This window comes from Berghia stephanieae, chromosome 6 (assembly GCF_034508935.2).
Source record: "Berghia stephanieae isolate SIO BIC M18660-M18661 chromosome 6, UCSD_Bste_1.3, whole genome shotgun sequence".
NCBI lineage: Eukaryota > Metazoa > Mollusca > Gastropoda > Nudibranchia > Aeolidiidae > Berghia > Berghia stephanieae.
The window spans coordinates 54194741-54211727 of NC_088365.1; the positions used below are offsets into that span (position 1 = coordinate 54194741).

General features: G+C 36.9%; 1 protein-coding gene across 4 annotated transcripts in view; it reads right to left on the minus strand.

The window, feature by feature from the left end:
• The window catches only part of LOC144975273 (uncharacterized), an 18315-nt gene extending 1547 nt beyond the window's left edge, over positions 1-16768 (minus strand). The window contains exons 1-7 of one of the 4 annotated variants that reach the window (XM_078919206.1): positions 16681-16768; positions 14241-14460; positions 12084-12313; positions 11318-11338; positions 6376-6514; positions 4628-5920; positions 1-2963 (exon numbers count right to left, since the gene is read on the minus strand). The exon at positions 1-2963 is cut by the window's left edge and continues 1547 nt beyond it. In XM_078919206.1, the coding sequence (XP_078775332.1) occupies positions 1738-2963; positions 4628-5920; positions 6376-6514; positions 11318-11338; positions 12084-12313; positions 14241-14376 (3045 nt within the window). In that variant the 5' untranslated portion in view covers positions 14377-14460; positions 16681-16768 and the 3' untranslated portion in view covers positions 1-1737. The remainder of the gene's footprint in view (positions 2964-4627; positions 5921-6375; positions 6515-11317; positions 11339-12083; positions 12314-14240; positions 14461-16680) is intronic. The other 3 variants (XM_078919207.1, XM_078919208.1, XM_078919209.1) reach the window with 3 other exon arrangements.
• Between the last annotated feature and the right edge of the window lie 219 nt (positions 16769-16987).

Genomic DNA, 16987 nt, shown 5'->3' on the forward strand with positions numbered 1-16987 from the left:
AAGATAAAGACAAAAAAGATGTAGGGATATAGAAAACACAGTCAGTGACCTCCCTGCCCACTTTGGGAGGTCAAGACCCCAACCCCAGTAATTAGATTTTGCTACAATGAAATCAACAATTCTGGCTCATCCCCTTAAACCCTTAAAACGGTATTATGTTGAGGTAACCCCGATACCAATAAAAAAAAGAGTTTTAACGCTAAAATGACAACAACCACAAAAACATTACTCAAGTTTCATAATTCTGACTTACTCTAATTTTGAATCCAAACCACCTGAACACAATACTGGTTGGATGACAAATGTTAAAACCGACCAACACTGTAGTCATACATACACCAGCAGTCACTACATCACATCATCTCTTTGATAAATTCTGTTAGTATTAATTAATTTGCTCTCGAATTCGAGATTTCCACAGCCTTAACGATACATTTAAATCATTTAGCACCCCCCCCCCCCAAAAAAAAAAAAAAAAAACCAAAAAAAAAAACCCCCCAAAAAACAGATCTTAACAAATCTTTCACCAACAATCTTAATGATCAATGACTTGCACTTAAAAAAAAAATATATATATGGAAATTAATATTATTATGGGAGGAATGTAGAAGATCTGAATACATGGAATGATTATTTTCTTTTAAAAACAACAACAACACGAGTGATTTCAACCTTGGCAAACCTGCCTCCCATTACGAAAAATTCGTAGAATTACAAAATGTTGGCCCCAATTTCACAACTTCATGAGCATCTCTAAGTCGTTGAAACTTGTTGAAAATGAAATCTGATGCCGGACTTACATGATTTTAAGGGTTTTGAATTGTTATTTAATCTTTATGAGGGTAAATTTTGTTGATTTTAAAATTAAAGCTAATCATTATAGCGATTACAATTTTTTTTTCTCCTACAAATTACGAATTTCTAAGTTTTCAAGTGAGGAGGTCTGCCTTGGAGTAAAACAAATGCTTGAGAACTCGCTGTGTCTAGCTTCATGACCTATTTAACTCTGACACGTCTGAAGTCAATTCATAAAAAGAGCACAGAATTCAAGAAAATATTTGGATATGGGTATGTGTGTGAAGTGTGAATCGGAATCTCAAATTGTCAAAATGTCTGACTGGTTTAAATGATGAATTTTAAAATTTAAAACCAAAAATACGAGACGGGTGAAACTTATAATATTTTGCTGGGTTTAAAAAAAAAAAGAGAGAATATTATTATTTCTTAAAGATGAAAAACTGAAATTTCAAATTTTAAATTATTATTACTTAAAATTCAATTTTTCGATGCCAGATTCACTCTGACAAAACACCAGATGGAGATGGTGAGACACATATGAAGTCTTAGACTTCAGTTTTACCGTAAATTAGCATGAAAAAAACTGCAATAAATTGAATAATAAGCATTTCTAACAGCTAGAATGTTTAACAGCACCTATAACATTATTTAGGTCATTTGAGGTCTCTACTTCTAACAGATAAAATCAAAATTTACAGAAAATTTAACTCTAATTCTAGGTCAGATTAAAATAAGCTTTTTCTACATCTAAACGTAAAGGGATCTAATGCAAATTTCATAGGTTTATAGTTATATTGTGAAATAAAAATTTGATATTTCCTGGTGAAAATGATAAAGGAAGGTGATGGCACATTTTTAAAAGCACGAAAATTTGGAGCTAGACTTTGCTGATTCTCAACAACAGACATTCACAACAGTTCATGGGAATTATGGTCTCTTCTATATCTCACTCTCCGAAGGGGCGTAATTGAAATGTCGTTGGCCTCCCCGGCCAGAGAGCGGCATCCCGGATGAGTCCGGATATGCGGTGCTGATGGTCGAGTTTGGATCGGGATATCTCTGAGCAGTGGTGTAAGACGGTGGAGCGTAGTAGTTTTGTTGGTGGGGGGCTCCATTGGCTGCTGGATGGCTGTATACGGATGTCATCATGGATTCGGTCGGCGAATCGGGTGGGTGATTGCGATGACGATGTTTTTCTTTATCCGTCATCGCAACCAGCTCGTCCCATTTGGATTTCTTTGGCTTCGGCGCTATCGGTGGTTTAGGCCCGATGGGAGGTGGGCCCCCTTGTGGTGGCTGTGTGTTGTGCATGGCTATTCCTGGCATCATTGGAGGTCCGCCAGGGGCCCCAGGCTGGTATGGCATACCTGGCTGGGGTGGAAACATGACGGGGATATATTGAGGTCCGTATGGATTTGCTGGTTGAGGGGGCATATACGATGAAGGAGCAATGCTTGACGCAGCGCCTGATTTACCTCCATCAGAGTCAGACAAATCTACACTCGCTGCTCCCGTTGACTTCCTCGGTCTGGCTCTTGGCTTTCCTTTCCTACTCCTATCATCGTCATCATCACTGTAATCTAAATTCCTTGAGCGGGACCGGTGCCGCCTACTTCTATTATCACTACTGTCGTAGGACTCGTCCAAATTCCTTCGTGATCTGGATTTGTGGCTTCGCCTGTCATCGCTACTATCAAAGCTTTCGTCTAAATTCCTCGACCTTGACCTCTTCCTAAGACTTTCCGTACTCTTACTCTTCCTCATTTTGGAGGATCTCCCAGACCGAGCAGACCCAGTCGAATCTCTTCTCGTCCTACCAGCCTGGCAACCACGACTATACATTTTGCCCGGCCGTGATTTGGCAAGAGTTTTTCTACCGTACACATACACAGCTTTGGATGAGTTTGTCTGCGTGGCACATTCCCTGACAACTTGAGCAGTTGCTCCATGCATTTCTAATTCCCCTGTACTCTTAAACATTTTGTCCTTTTCCCTCCTTGACATGGAAAGCCCCCTTCGGTCAAAGTCACCGTATCTCGAGTCTAAATCGTCGTAGGCGTACGATGACATGGACAGCGTATCCCCCATGGAGTTTTTACGTCGACGGCCGTAGAGTGAGGATCGAGATGCGTAGAGGGATGTCTTGGAACCTGCTCTCTTGAAAGCTGAATGGATGGAAGAAAAGGGAGATAAACATTAGCTTTAGTCTTTGCAATATTTAGAGCAAGCAGCATAAAACTTCCATGGCCAAGTTTAGTTTGGCCACTTCTCAAAGAGAATGACAACAGTGGTGATGATGATTACCAAGAAGGTCAAATTGAAAGGGCTACTTCTATACAGTGCCCAGTCCAACTTGGCAGATTCCACAATCGACTGACAACAGTGATGATGCCAGTGATCTAGAAAGTCAAATTGAAGGAATAGTGCTTTCCCATGCCCCAGTCTAGTTTGGCCACTTCTTGAAGCAAATGGCAACTTTATGATGCCAGTGATATGGAAAGTCAAACTAGAGAAACAGTTCTATACCGTGCACGTATCTGGTTTGGTTGCCACTGAATGCAATGGATGACAGTGGTCTGGAAAGTCAAGTCGAAGGGGCCAGAGCGATACCATAGCCACTTCTAAAAGCGACTGGCAACATTTACATTCCGGCTATGTGGTCTTGTGGTAAGACTCTCGCTTTTGGATCGGAAGGTCTTGGGTTCAAGCCTCACTCGGCGCATAGTTGACTCCTTGGAAAAGGCTCTTTACTCACATTCTCTCACCGTACTCAGGTGTAAAATGAAGTACTGGTGGTTAACAGTGTTGTCTCTGTCCGAAAAAATTGTAAAATCGCCTAACAAGCGCCATGTCCCATATACATGTTAAATGTTGCTGTTGGTCAGGGACCCCTTGTAAAGCGCTTTGAGCATGTTTAGTGGATAATGCGCTGTATAAAAGCTCAAATTTAAATTAATGAGTTTGATCGTCACCAGATGTGACTGACGACTGTCATTAATTATGCTAGTGATCTAGAAAGTCAAATCAATGAATCAATTCCCATTTCTTTCCAATCAGTAAAAGATGCACAAGTTGTAATTTCTGAACTGCAGGAAACGACTCAAAAGAACTGCTGCCTTCAGAGTCCCCACCAAATCCTTCAACATTTTTTTCAAGACCTTCAATTTCCATTTCAAGACCCAATTCATTAATGCCGACCTGCCAACTGATACGAAAAATCCAAAGAACTATGAATTTTTGGCTCCATCTGCAAAGCTGCGCAAGCATCTTATATTCCATTTAACTTATTCAAAAAGAAATCTCAGTACTGCGGTTCATACATTGAGGTATATGAAGCTTCATTCAAACATAACGTGGCTAAATTAGTCATTTATGAAACTGGATAAATTGACTACTATTTTTTCCTCATGAAAACTACGAATTTTTTAAACTTCAAGTTGGCAGCTCTGCAAATCCTGTCATGTCAAGACTGATTTTTTTTTAAAAAGGCCATTCATCAACGGTAAAATGTCACATTTACATTTTATAGAGTAATCTTCAAAATGCCAAATTACAAAATTTGGAGTTTTTTAAAGTCTTAATTCTCCGACATATGAAATTTTTAAGGCATTTCATTTTTCCTGACTTTTTCCTGACTTCACAACCCATCACACAATTCCTGACTTTTTCCCTGATTCCACAACCCATCACACAACTCCCAACTTTTTCCCTGATTCCCGACCTGGTGAGCACTCCAATGCTGTCTCAATTTGTGACAAAACTCGACTTGGCCCCAATACAGAACTAACCCCTTTGATTGTCAAATAAAGAAAAATAAAAAAATACTTACGCATATAATTACTGTCGAGATCGTCCTCGTCATCATCTTCAATAAAGTTGAGGGACCGGACACTGCTAGGGGATTTAGAGCGAGACCTCTGGTACTGGGCTTCCATCTCTTCCAAGGCATTACTTGTGCTCTTTGATCGACCCATGCGGGGACCTTTGCCCTTTGACTTTCTACCACTGGCTGATTTTTTAAACCGGCCCTCCAACCTCTCATCCTCTTTGTCTCTTTCTTTCTCTCTCCTCCTTCGTTCTTTGCGCTCTCGCTCTTCATCCTCCTCCTCTTCTTCTTCTTGTTTCCTCCGTCTCGCTCGTTCCTTTTCCTTCTTCTTTCTTCTCCTCTCCTCCTCCTCTCTTTCTTCCTCTTCCTCCTCCTTCCTTCTCTGTCTTTCTCTTTCTTCCTCCCGTCTTTTTCTTTCTCTCTCATCCTCCCTCTCCCTTTCCTCTTCATCCCTTCTATATCTATCTCGATTCCTACCTCTCCTCTCATCCTCTTCACTTCTTAAACTGTCTTCTTCTTTCATCCTTCTCCTTTCCTCTGCTAAAGTAGGTTTCCTTTCCCCTCTATTTGGTCTCAAAACATGACGCGTGTCCGCTTTTTCATCCCTCCGAGAAGAGGGCACAAACTCGTTTTGCGAATCTTCTCCATTCTGCTCTCCTTCCAGCTCTTTTGCAATTTCGGAGGATGATGAGGATGGCCGGGCTCGGAATATTCCAGCAATTTTTTCTCCCTTTCGCTGTGGGCTCGGAGATCTTTGAGGTGATCTCGGCACTGGGGGCAACTTTGGAGGAAGTGGAACCCCGTTAGAATTGTATGAAACAGAAGACGCACTACTATCTCCTCCAGCTCCCCTATCGTTCAACGATTTTCTAAACTGAGGGTTGTTTCTCAAATCATTCAAAACTGGACTCCTTCTCGGGTCGTTGCTTTCATCTTTATTACCATTAGGCCTATCGGACCTTCTTGCAGGTGTAGGGCCAAATCTCTCTAAGGCTGATTTAGGTTTCGCACCGGCATCTTCAGCGTCGTAGTCACTGTTATTTTTCACCAACAGTCTCTTCTCAGAAGACGGGGATCCCCCATTGTAATTTGGATTCATCTTTCCATTTTCGAATGCAGCATTGGCTTGGCTGGTCGTCCCTTGGACTTTAAAATCCGCATCTCGTTTCTTCTTCCTGTAACAGCAAACACACAGGACGAGAAGGAGGACGATTGAAACGACAGCAGCTGCTACAATCCCTACAATTAGCCCGACGTTTTCTGTGCTAGTGTCACCGGGACCTGCTGGATCTTGAGCTGTGAAGAAAAATATAACAAATATTTAAGATAACAGTTCTTTGATTCATAAGCACAAGATAACAGAAAAAAAAAAAAGGAATGGAGACAAATGGTTGCAATAGACATTGCTTGTCCTGTAACTCTCTCGTGTTCATATACATGCAAAAGCAAACAAATTTGTTCAATTTTTAATCATGGTGAATTCGAGAGAGTTAAGCCCTAAAGATTTGAACTGTCCGAAGAGTCAAATATTAGCAAACACTGAACAGCTGAACTAAGCAAAAAACATGGCTGTTACATTAATTAATTACTTGTTCTGTGCACCAGATCAATCAAATCAACAAACAAGACTATGTGTAACCTTAACAATCTATAGAATGATGGGGAGAATTTAGTGGGAACTAATCACCCAACTTCATTCAAAAGTCAGACCTGTAAAATAATGAAGGTAAACCAAAATGCTGAAAACTCACTGCGTACTGCCTGGACACCGACTGTGAAACCGTAACTTGTACTGCCCAAGTTTCCCCTTTGAAATTTCAAAGTTCCTTTCCCATCAACTGCCTCCATTTCAGGGGTGGAGCTGGAAGACCGACAGCCGAGCGTGAATCTCTGAGAAAAAACAAAACAGACAACAACACAAACCAATAAGTTTACGTTAAGAATAAGTGATGATACTGCTTAGCTTTTGTAAGCAGCAATTGTCAGATTTGCCAAGAACATAATAAAGAAAATTTTAATCTGAATATGAAGATAAAAAATCTTTATCATCTCAAAACGCCTGATTTTTACCCTCAAACCTAGTCTTCTATGTCCAAATCGTCAGTGTGAAGAGATTTTGTTTCAAGAACTGGCAGACAATAATTAATGGCCTGTCTTTTTAAATCAAACTTCAATTTCACCAAAGACATCATGATACTATTAAAGACAAAGCTACTACGTAATTGTTAGAAAGTATGGATTTCCGTGAAAATACAGGAAGTTTGGAAAAACTGTAATATTATATATTGGTTTTCTTTTCTGTATGATAATCAAAATATTAATAGTCATGAGAAATTTCAGGCAATGTTATAAACAACATGTGGTATAATAGTTTTTTAAAGTTATAATTTGAAAATCAAACTCAAATTCAATAAAGTTACCAACAATTCCAGTATGACTCTACAATAAATAAACGATGTGAGTTTTTAACTTAAATCGTACAATATGATTTTGATACCACATCAGAATAACAGTGAAAATGTCTGGGTGAATGTGACAACTGAACTCACTAGTGTGAGTATAAAAACCAAGAGAGCAAAATGCACTGGGATAAAAAATGTTGAAGTGACAGAAATTTTTTTTTAAATTACAAAGTTGGAAAGACAATGCCAAAAAAGTCTTTTGTGTGACATTCGCCCCAAAAAATACTCCAATTATAAGTTATTTTGAAAAACTAAGGTAGAAAGTGGTTTTCATCAGATTCTATCAGATAATGTAAAATAAACAAAACAAAAAAAACACAAAAACTCCTGGCAATCAAGCTGCATGATGGGGGTCCTGAGAGCACAATTGGTAGAGCACTCACTTCAAATGCAAAAAAGCTGAGATGACCCCTCTTAGATCGGGTGGAAAGTACTTAGCAATAGACTAGTTACAAGAGTTACAATCTACATTCAGAGAGGTTTTTTTTTCTTTTCTTTTCCCTGTTTGAGTTTGCTGAAAGCATAACCCTGGGACACGCAGGAGTCATTTCCATATTTTTAATTTTTATTTTATTTTTATTTTTTACGATAACTACTATGTTACTAGTGTGCATCTTGTGTGAGTGTGTCTATGTCAATATTGTATTGTTATAAATCTGTAACCAAATGACAAATTGCCACTTTTTTGGGGACAATAAAGATATATTATTATTATTATTATTATTATTATTATTATTATTATTATTATTATTATTATTATTATTATTATTATATTAAGTCAATAATTATTGTTTATGTTTTTCGAGTTTGCCAAATCAGGGTCGTTGGCAGTTCTGCAATTTGGAGGCTATTGGTGTCACGGTGACATGTGCCACACGGTGGGAAGCAGCAGGGGTTTCAGGATAGGTAGCAAAACAAAAAACAAAAAAAAAAAAAAAAGGGGGGGGGGGAAGGGGGGGCAGGGGAACTATCAGATTGAAAACTGGCGAAATGTCTTGTCCTTGAAAACAAACTAATAAAAGTGAAATTCCATTTATTCATCCTCCAGGAGAAAGTTTTACTTTAGAGTCTATTCCAAGGGATGACTGGAATAACCCAAGCATTGACCACAATATGAACCAGGGCGAGGTAGCTTGCTCAAGGTCACACGGTCAGGCAGGCTTAATCGAACTCAGTATTTTTTGGGTATGTAGGGGAGACCGTACCACAGTATCGGGGAGACCGTACCACAGTATCGCATTGTCTCAATCCACACAAATGGTCTAGATCAGCTAATGTTTTTGTTTTTTAAATCAGTGACAAAAATCTAAACATGCAGATCTATGCAATGCTAATGACAACCAGTTCTTTACGTCGCAGCTGACAAAATTGTCTGAAAATTTTTCACGGAAGATATAGCACCTCTGTTTTAATTCAATTTTAGATAAAGTGCAAAATGATGAAGAAAAGAGTAAATAGATGATGGTGATATTGTCAGAAATCCAACAATTTCGGACAATTAAAAAAAAAGGTGTTTCAACCGTCCTCTTATTTCTCAGTAATCGTTTACAACCAAAATTAAAATTTCAAAGATAAAATACCATTAAAAAAAAATAATAATTTCAAAACGTCTCCCGGCACCCATTTCAAATCAAATAAATGATAGAGCATTGAAACAATATTGAGTTATAAATTTTGGTAACAATTATGATAAAATTCAATCCCACCAAAATCCAAACAAAACTAAGCATTAAAGTACCTTTATTGCCCTTGAAAAACAAAAACTTGTTTAAAATTTTGGCCAGAAACTCGTCCTCCAAATTTTAATCGATTAAAAATGACCCTCATCTTTAAAAAAAACTCTCAAACCCGTGACTTCACAAGTCCCAGTTTTTGCCAAGAAGGTCATTTTAATCTGTCAATATTTGAATTTTTTTCTGGCGCTTACTTTTTGAGATTATGTCGATATAGTGGGAAAATAAATTGACATTTTGATGATGGTGATGGTTGTGGTGAAGAAAATAAACCCAGAAAGTGTAGAACAAAACTGTGTGATGACATTTTGTACCAAAAAAAAAATAATTTTCTCCCTCAATTCAACCATGCCTGAGTTGTAATTTTTAAAAAAATAATTTGTCTTCAAATATTGAAATTAAAAAAATAAATAATAATAATCAGATTTCTGTCGCACTGAACAAGAACAGGGTCGAGTTAGGAGATCACACAATTCACAACACACAGTGATAAAAACAATTTCATTTCAAGTTTTTGTACGCAGTTATCAGAGCTGCCAACCCTTCACATTCCGAAAGAGGAATCAGAACGTCAGAAAATAGGAATTTGAGACAAAAAATAGGAATCATCACAAATGGATAATTACCTATCAAAATGACCATCAGCTTTGTCACCAAACACATAAAGACAATATTCTGGCACAGCTGGCAAAACTACACATCACATGTATTAGGTAATGGAATGGGGAAGGGGGAAAGGGGTGCATTTAACTTTCCTATTTATCTCTCTTTTAGCAATCATTAAAAATAAAAATCACCTTTTTAACCCCCCCCCCCCCCCCTTCCATTTTTTTTCTTACCTTTATCGCCATTTTTGAAAATCGGAATTTTAGAGACAATGGTCGAATAGTGGAAAGGAAGAATGAAAATAGCAAATGATTCCCCCAAAAGTGGAAGGGTTGGCAGGTATGAGTTACACAGTCAAACAGACAACTTGAAGCTATTAGATGAGAACGTTTGAAAGCAAGTTTTAGTACAAAGATCAGTCGCCATTCACAGACCAAAAAGATATAGATTTCATGCACAGCAGTCAGAAAGGATAGTTAAACAATGCGAGCATTGCCTTATACTTCGATGAGTGGCTCTGACAGAAAATGAAGTGCCAGAAGACAATAGAGAATAAGTGGTTGCTGTGTCGACTGCATAGCATTCCCTCTCACGGCCAGAGGGAGTTGTCGTATCAGTAAGGTTGCGGTTTAGACGAGCCACCATTGCCACAAAATTTTTATTCTCTATTGTCCCCAGGCACTTTTCCACTCACTTCATTTTCTGTTTTATCAACGTAAGTGTCTGCTCCACTCACTTTTCTGAATTAATGAGTGGCTCGATAGCCTAATGGTTAAATTGTTTGATTAAAACCAACCACTATGAGGATGCATCTTAGGTCATTTTGTTTATCTTTTTTAGTTTAAGTCAAGTGGTCCATTCTGGGCTACTATGAAACAAGCCATTGGCCAGAAAACTCATCCTTTAAATGTCAGACAACTAAAATGACCAATGACCTTCACCTTGTCAAAAACTCTCAAAACTGGAACTTCAAAAAGAAGTCTTCAAGGAAGTCCCGAGTTTGAGAGTTTTTTGACAAGGTGAAGGTTATTACAATCGATGGATATTTGAAGGACGAGTTTTCTGGTCAAAATATTTAAAATGCATTTTTTCTGGCCAAAACTTCTCATATGTGTTTTTTCAGAGTATGCTTGTTTTCTGCAATATAAAAACTTTTGTACAAAATAACCTTGGATGCCTTTTTACTATAGAAGACTTTAATTTATAATGACATGAAAACAATGACATTCTGTGTTGAATGAGACTTTGCTAGGATGTTTAGAAAAAAGTGAAAGAAAGTGAACATAACAGTTTTGTCAAATCTTTGGATCATCCACTTGTCCTTAATAATGCTGCAAATGTTTCTGATTGGAGTTAGAATCTCTTATCTCGTATTCGTCTCAAGTGATTCATTCACCATGTTTTGTAGGCAAAGGGGAAACCCAAAACGTCTCGATTATCTATCTTCATAAATTGAATCAAAGCTTTCATTCACTTTGACATTTGTTATTTGTCCTTAATAATAAAATTAAATCAAAATCTACTTCTAAACTTAAACTTGAGATTTTATATAGAGCAATATCCACTAAACATGCTCAAAGCAATTTTCTAAAAATAACCTTAATTGTCCAGGAGCTTTATAAAATATCAACACCGGCTTAAGAACGTTTTAAAATTATATGATTTGTAAAATAACATGTGTCTTTTTTTTTTAATTTAATCAAATTGAGATTTAGAAATGAAAAGGGATTTAAACAAAATAAAACAAAAATAAATCAAAATTAAAACAATGAACCCGTGAAAATTAAGAAACCACAAAAAAGTCGGCAGTCATGCAAACACAAGAAAAAAAAAAGGTTCTAAAACACAAAAAGGAACCAAATCCATATCAACACTAGGCATTCACCACTCACATCAAACGCCTCCCAAACTTTCTGAAACATTGAGGAAAATCAGGTTAATTGAGCACAGTTAGGACTGTATCTATAAATATAATGATAACAACATTTAAAAATTTAAAAAAAGAAAGAATAAACAACAACGAAAAAAAAAAATAATAAATATAATAAAAAATTTTTTTTAATGAAACAAAAATTAAAAGTTTATTGACTGTTTTTAGTAGTCAATACCTTCAGATAAAGCAAATTTTAAAAATCTAAATGAAAGTAATGCAGCATAATGCCAGCTTGAGTCACATTTCTGTCTTCGATTTCCAATTGATTGATCTTCTAGTCTTATGATGAATTGGACAAAACACGACATAATGTTGAAATTTTTCTTTCTTAAAAATCAGAATGTGGAAAAAATGAAAATAACTTTTTTAAAATTTTAAATTAAAAAGAAGAAAATCTATTTTACTCTAATACTCAATGATCCACTTATAAAATCATCTGGACATATCTGTAAATAAGTACACGTATGGGTACAGATCAACTTGTACTTATTTGCAGGTCTGATAACCCAAAGCGTTATGGGTTGGTTGTTGTCCTGGAAATTCTAACTAAAGCAAAGTATTGCCCATTGCAACAATGATAAATCAAGCCCATAATTGTATTCGGTTATCAGACCATTTTATATATTCACATTGGTACAGATGAATATATACAAAGACAGAAAATACAATCCATGTTATAGATTTGTAGTAAATTTGCAATAAAATACTAAGAGACCCAAACTTACATCAGATTTGCTCATGGACATGGCCAGAGACACATCGCAATCACCAATGAAAGCGTCTCTCTCAATCCACATGCGAAGTGTGTCGCCAGATTCTTTCGGTGAGAACTGTAGAATGCAGCTGAGGGCATTGGACGATCCAGTCTGCGCATGGACTGTGACGTAAGTCACTTGATTCCGAGGCAGGTCCAGGAAGCCGATGTTGAAACAATCAGATTTGGAATCCATGTAGTCTGAAAATGAATAAAGACAAGTTTTAAAACTAAGACTAAAAATGCTCTTTTGATTCTTAAAAGTCTGAAGGTGAAAATTTTGGATTTGCATTTTTTTTATATTTTCTTTTTCATTTTCTGAAATAATATGCTCCCCATAGCATTTTAATGTTTATTTGAAGTAAATCGGGTGATTTTTCATGAAGTTATAGTTATAGTCAGATGTATGGAAAAGATATCCAGCAACTTTTCTCAAAATTCATACTCTTTCAACTTGACTAGCTGTAAAATATATTTAGAGATGAAATTAAGCTTTGATATTTCCCGAAGATGTATAAAAAGGGTTGATTTACTCATTTATGACAAGAACTCATTTCTGATAAAAATTGACCTTCCAACTAAATTTGGCAATATCTCAGTTCAAACCTTTTCACCATCCAACTGATTACGTCATTCACTGTAACAATTGTTTATTACATAGCAGCCAATTTTTCAAATAGCTAAAACGGGACACCTTAACGTGCTATCCACATGACCCAAAATGGCAGTACTTCATCATCATCCATCGTGGTTTGTGCTCTTGAGCACGTTGCCGGTCAGCTGTCTCCATGAATCACGATCTTCTGTGGTGCACATGAAATCTGTGTTGCTTTTAAAATCACACTTGGCCATTCTTAGGTTATCTAAATAAGTCATTCTTTGTCTTCCTCTAGCTCTCTTTCCTTCGATCATCCCAGATGTTACCAACTTTTCTATTCCGTCTCTTCTCCACACACACACACACACTCCAGTACCTATGGACTCTTATAAAATACATGCTTACCAATTCAGTAGACAAAAATTTACAGAACTTTTACACAAACAAATTGGCCGACCTCGAGAAATGAGTGCTAAACTCCAGTAAAAAGACATTCTCATAGCTGCCAACTTTTCAAAATGCAAAAACGTATTATTATACGCGGTGCGGCGCGGACGCCCAATTCATGTCTTAAAATGGCATATTTATTAATGTACTTAAGTACTAGAATGGTCAGAACTGTAATACTAAGAGAAGCTTACCTTTATCATTATACTGGGTAGGCATAAGTGATGGGGAGGTGGTGACAGAAGCAGATTACTGAGGCTTGGGCTTAACAGCCTCCTTTGTGGCGAAAATTTTCTCCCAAGATAATTTTTATCAGATTTTCTCTTTTTTCTGGATTTTTTTCTTTTTTTGGATTGGTCAAATCGTACTAAGTACGATTTTATCGTACTGGTTAGCAGCTACGCATTGTGTTCTTTTTTGTTTCCCCGTTTAGCAGCTGATTGGACAATAATACACTGAGGGTTTATCACATTCTGAATCCCGTAAATATACAGAAAATTGGCAACTTGATTGAAATTGCTAAACATTAAAGCTTAGGCTAAAATACTCTCTACTTGTCGGTTGCTTGCTTTAATTTGTTGGGACATCGGACCATTTCCATGCATATAATGCATGGGTGCAAGCAACTGGACCTCAAAAAGCCTGCAAGTCTACTTATGACCAGACATATAATCTGAAAAAGCCTGCAAGATTCAAGGGCTTACCTCGTCATTTGAAGTCTTGGTCTCAGACTCTAGTCTTCATAATAGTAGTCCACGATTGTTGTATGTTTAATCCAAAGGTTGTAATGCAGTAATTTGTTACGTTTCTTGTCACAAGTTGCACAATTTTAAAATATACAAAAATAAACTAAAAAATTTAAAAAGTGTCCTATCAAAAAAAATAAATAAATCAATCAAATCCAAATCGCAAAAAGCTGGCGACGTTTTTTTCGGTAATCCAATCGGCCTGTAGGCTGGCTGTAGCCGTCACTCTTGCACCCATGATAATATACACAGTCTATTCAAAATCATTATTTATAAATGTTTCCTCTAGATTGTCAAATTAAGTGTTTTGTTTTATAATCAGAGATCGAATACTTACATTTCTGTTTGGCAACGGCAGCTGCATTTGTGTCACCACTTTGTAGCAATATCAAAATGACCAATCTGGTAACAGTGGCAAGAATCCATCGTACCCCAAAATATCTCTCAAATATTGAACCACCCGATGGCGCCATCTTTCTTAGAGTAGTTATGATCCTGCTTCAAGGACGATCTGGTGTTTATGACAAACGCATAAAAGATTTATCAGTTGTTGTAATCTGCGAAAAATAAAAAAATAAAATCATTAGAAACTTGCACAGACATCAACACTTCAGAGTTTTGTCGTTCTACAAACAGGGGAATGTTTTTTTACTTCTAATTATAGTAGTAGTACAAATAACCACTTCAATTTTTTATAAAATTCTGTACAGCTTTGAGGTCCTATGGCTGACACTCCCTGATATTGTCAATGATTTCATATCACTGTCGTTAGTGACATTTGATCAAATTAATAACATATAATATATATTATGTTACATATTTTGTACTTACTTTATAAAACGAGAGGGGGTCCTGATAGCTCAGTTGGTAGAGCACTCGCTTCACACACAAAGGGACTGAGATCGATCCCGGGTGCAGTTGAGATTTTTTTCTGAACCCCCCCCCCCCTTGTCCTCAAAGTAGTGAATGGGTAGCTGAGTCTGTTAGATTTGGAAGAAAGTACCTTACAATAGACTAGCGTACTATCCAAAGGATAGCAAGCAATTGTCTGTTTCATGCTATAGAAACCCGAATAAACTCTGGCTTCATGGACCAAATGGCTTTGAAGGACTAGTTACAGCTTATAAGACGAGAAATAACTTGTGATTTTTTGGGGACATTCATGATTGTAGCACATACGACAGTATGCAAAATCCATCATTACCGTGCACTGTGTGCCTAAATACTTTAATTTTTACAGGTATGAAAACTTGTTGCTTACGGTAATATCTGAAATCGACGACATTACATGACACCTGTATGTATATATCATTTTGTAGTAGTAGGTCTGTGTCAGTCAGGTGGCTCTTTACTCACATTCTCTCACTGTACTCAGGTATAAAATGGTACACATGAGAAATGGCTTTGTCTTTGTTAAATAATAATTTAAAATGTAGGAAATCTGTACAGGCTCCATATCTCGACCTTCAAGATAAGACTTGCTGTTAACTTGGGACAAATTGTAAAGCGCTTTGAGCACAATTAGTGGATTGAGCTTAAAAAATTGAGCTTTTATATAGCGCAATATCCACTAAACATGCTCAAAGTGCTTTACAAGGGGTCCTGGTCAACAGCAACATTTAACATGTAGGATGGGACATGAATGACACCTGTTAGGCGATATTACAATTTTTCGGACAAAGACAACGCTATTAACGGCCAGGTACTCATTTTACACCTGAGTACAGTGAGAGAATGTGAGTAAAGAGCCTTTTCAAAGGACTCAGCTATGCGCCGAGCGAGGCTCGAATCCAGGACCTTGCGATCCGAAAGCGAATGTCATACCACCAGACCACATAGCCCCATATCGTGAGACATATGTGCTCAAGATATACATTAATAAACACTGTATGACAGCAAAAAAAAAAACAAAAGAAACAAAAGAAAACCCAAAAAACAACAAAATGACCCACATTGTTTCAACATACTCGAGTGTAAAACTAGTACCTGGCCAATAATAGCTTTATCTCTCCGCCACCCCCCCCCCTCCCCCAACCCAAAAAAAAAAAAAATTTGTAATGGTGCTTTAGTATTAGTAGAGTAGAAGTAGGAGGAGGAGGAGTAATACTAATACTAATAGGAACAATAATAATAATAATAATAATAATAATAATAATAATAATAATAATAATATAGTAGTGCCGTAGTAGTAGTAGTAGTAGTAGTAGTAGTAGTAGTAGTAGTAGTAGTAGTAGTAGTAGTACTAGTAGTAGTGATAGTGGTAATAGAAGTAGTGGTAATAGCAGTGGTAGCACTAGTAGTAGGTAGGTAGTAGTAGTAGTAATAGTAGTAGTAGTAGTAGTAGTAGTAGTAGTAGTAGTAATAGTAGTAGTAGTAGTAGTAGTAGTAGTAGTAGTAGTAGTTAGAAGAAGTAGTAGTAGTAGTAGTAGTAGTAGTAGTAGTAGTAGTAGTAGTTAGAAGAAGTAGTAGTGGTAGTAGAAGTAATTAGTGGTAGAAACAACAGTCGTATCTATTTGTAGTACGAGTACGATGTACAGCAAGTTAGAATTAGAAATACAAAGAATACAATGGATAACTTTATTTTGTTATGATTGAAATGGAATTTGAATGACATATTTCCTTTGTGTCGCTTCGTTAGACATTTTCTGGGAAATGATCACAGACCAGTTACCTATGACAACGATAACCGTTCATAATCTTTTTAAAAATTATAAATATTTCAATATTCCAGAAACAGCAGAGGCCAACACGACTTCCGCATTCTACCTGGTTCTTACCTGACGCTATCACAACATTGTCGCCATTTTGTTTTCATTGAATTGAAATTGGGTCCTGGGTTCCCCAGGTGTAAAAATAGTGTCAACCAGCTCTGGTGTGTAATCGATTACTGACAGGTGACACTTTATTTACAGTAAATCTTCAACAAGAAGAATTGATAGAATGCAGTTGACGTCACTTAGGTCTTTGTTATTGTTTTTTTTTGCCATCCGCGTTTATGAGTAATGCTCACTGAACTGTATTAACCCGACTATAAACGTTCATGGATACACACCGTCTTGTGTGTTGGTCCGTTATACTTCCGGA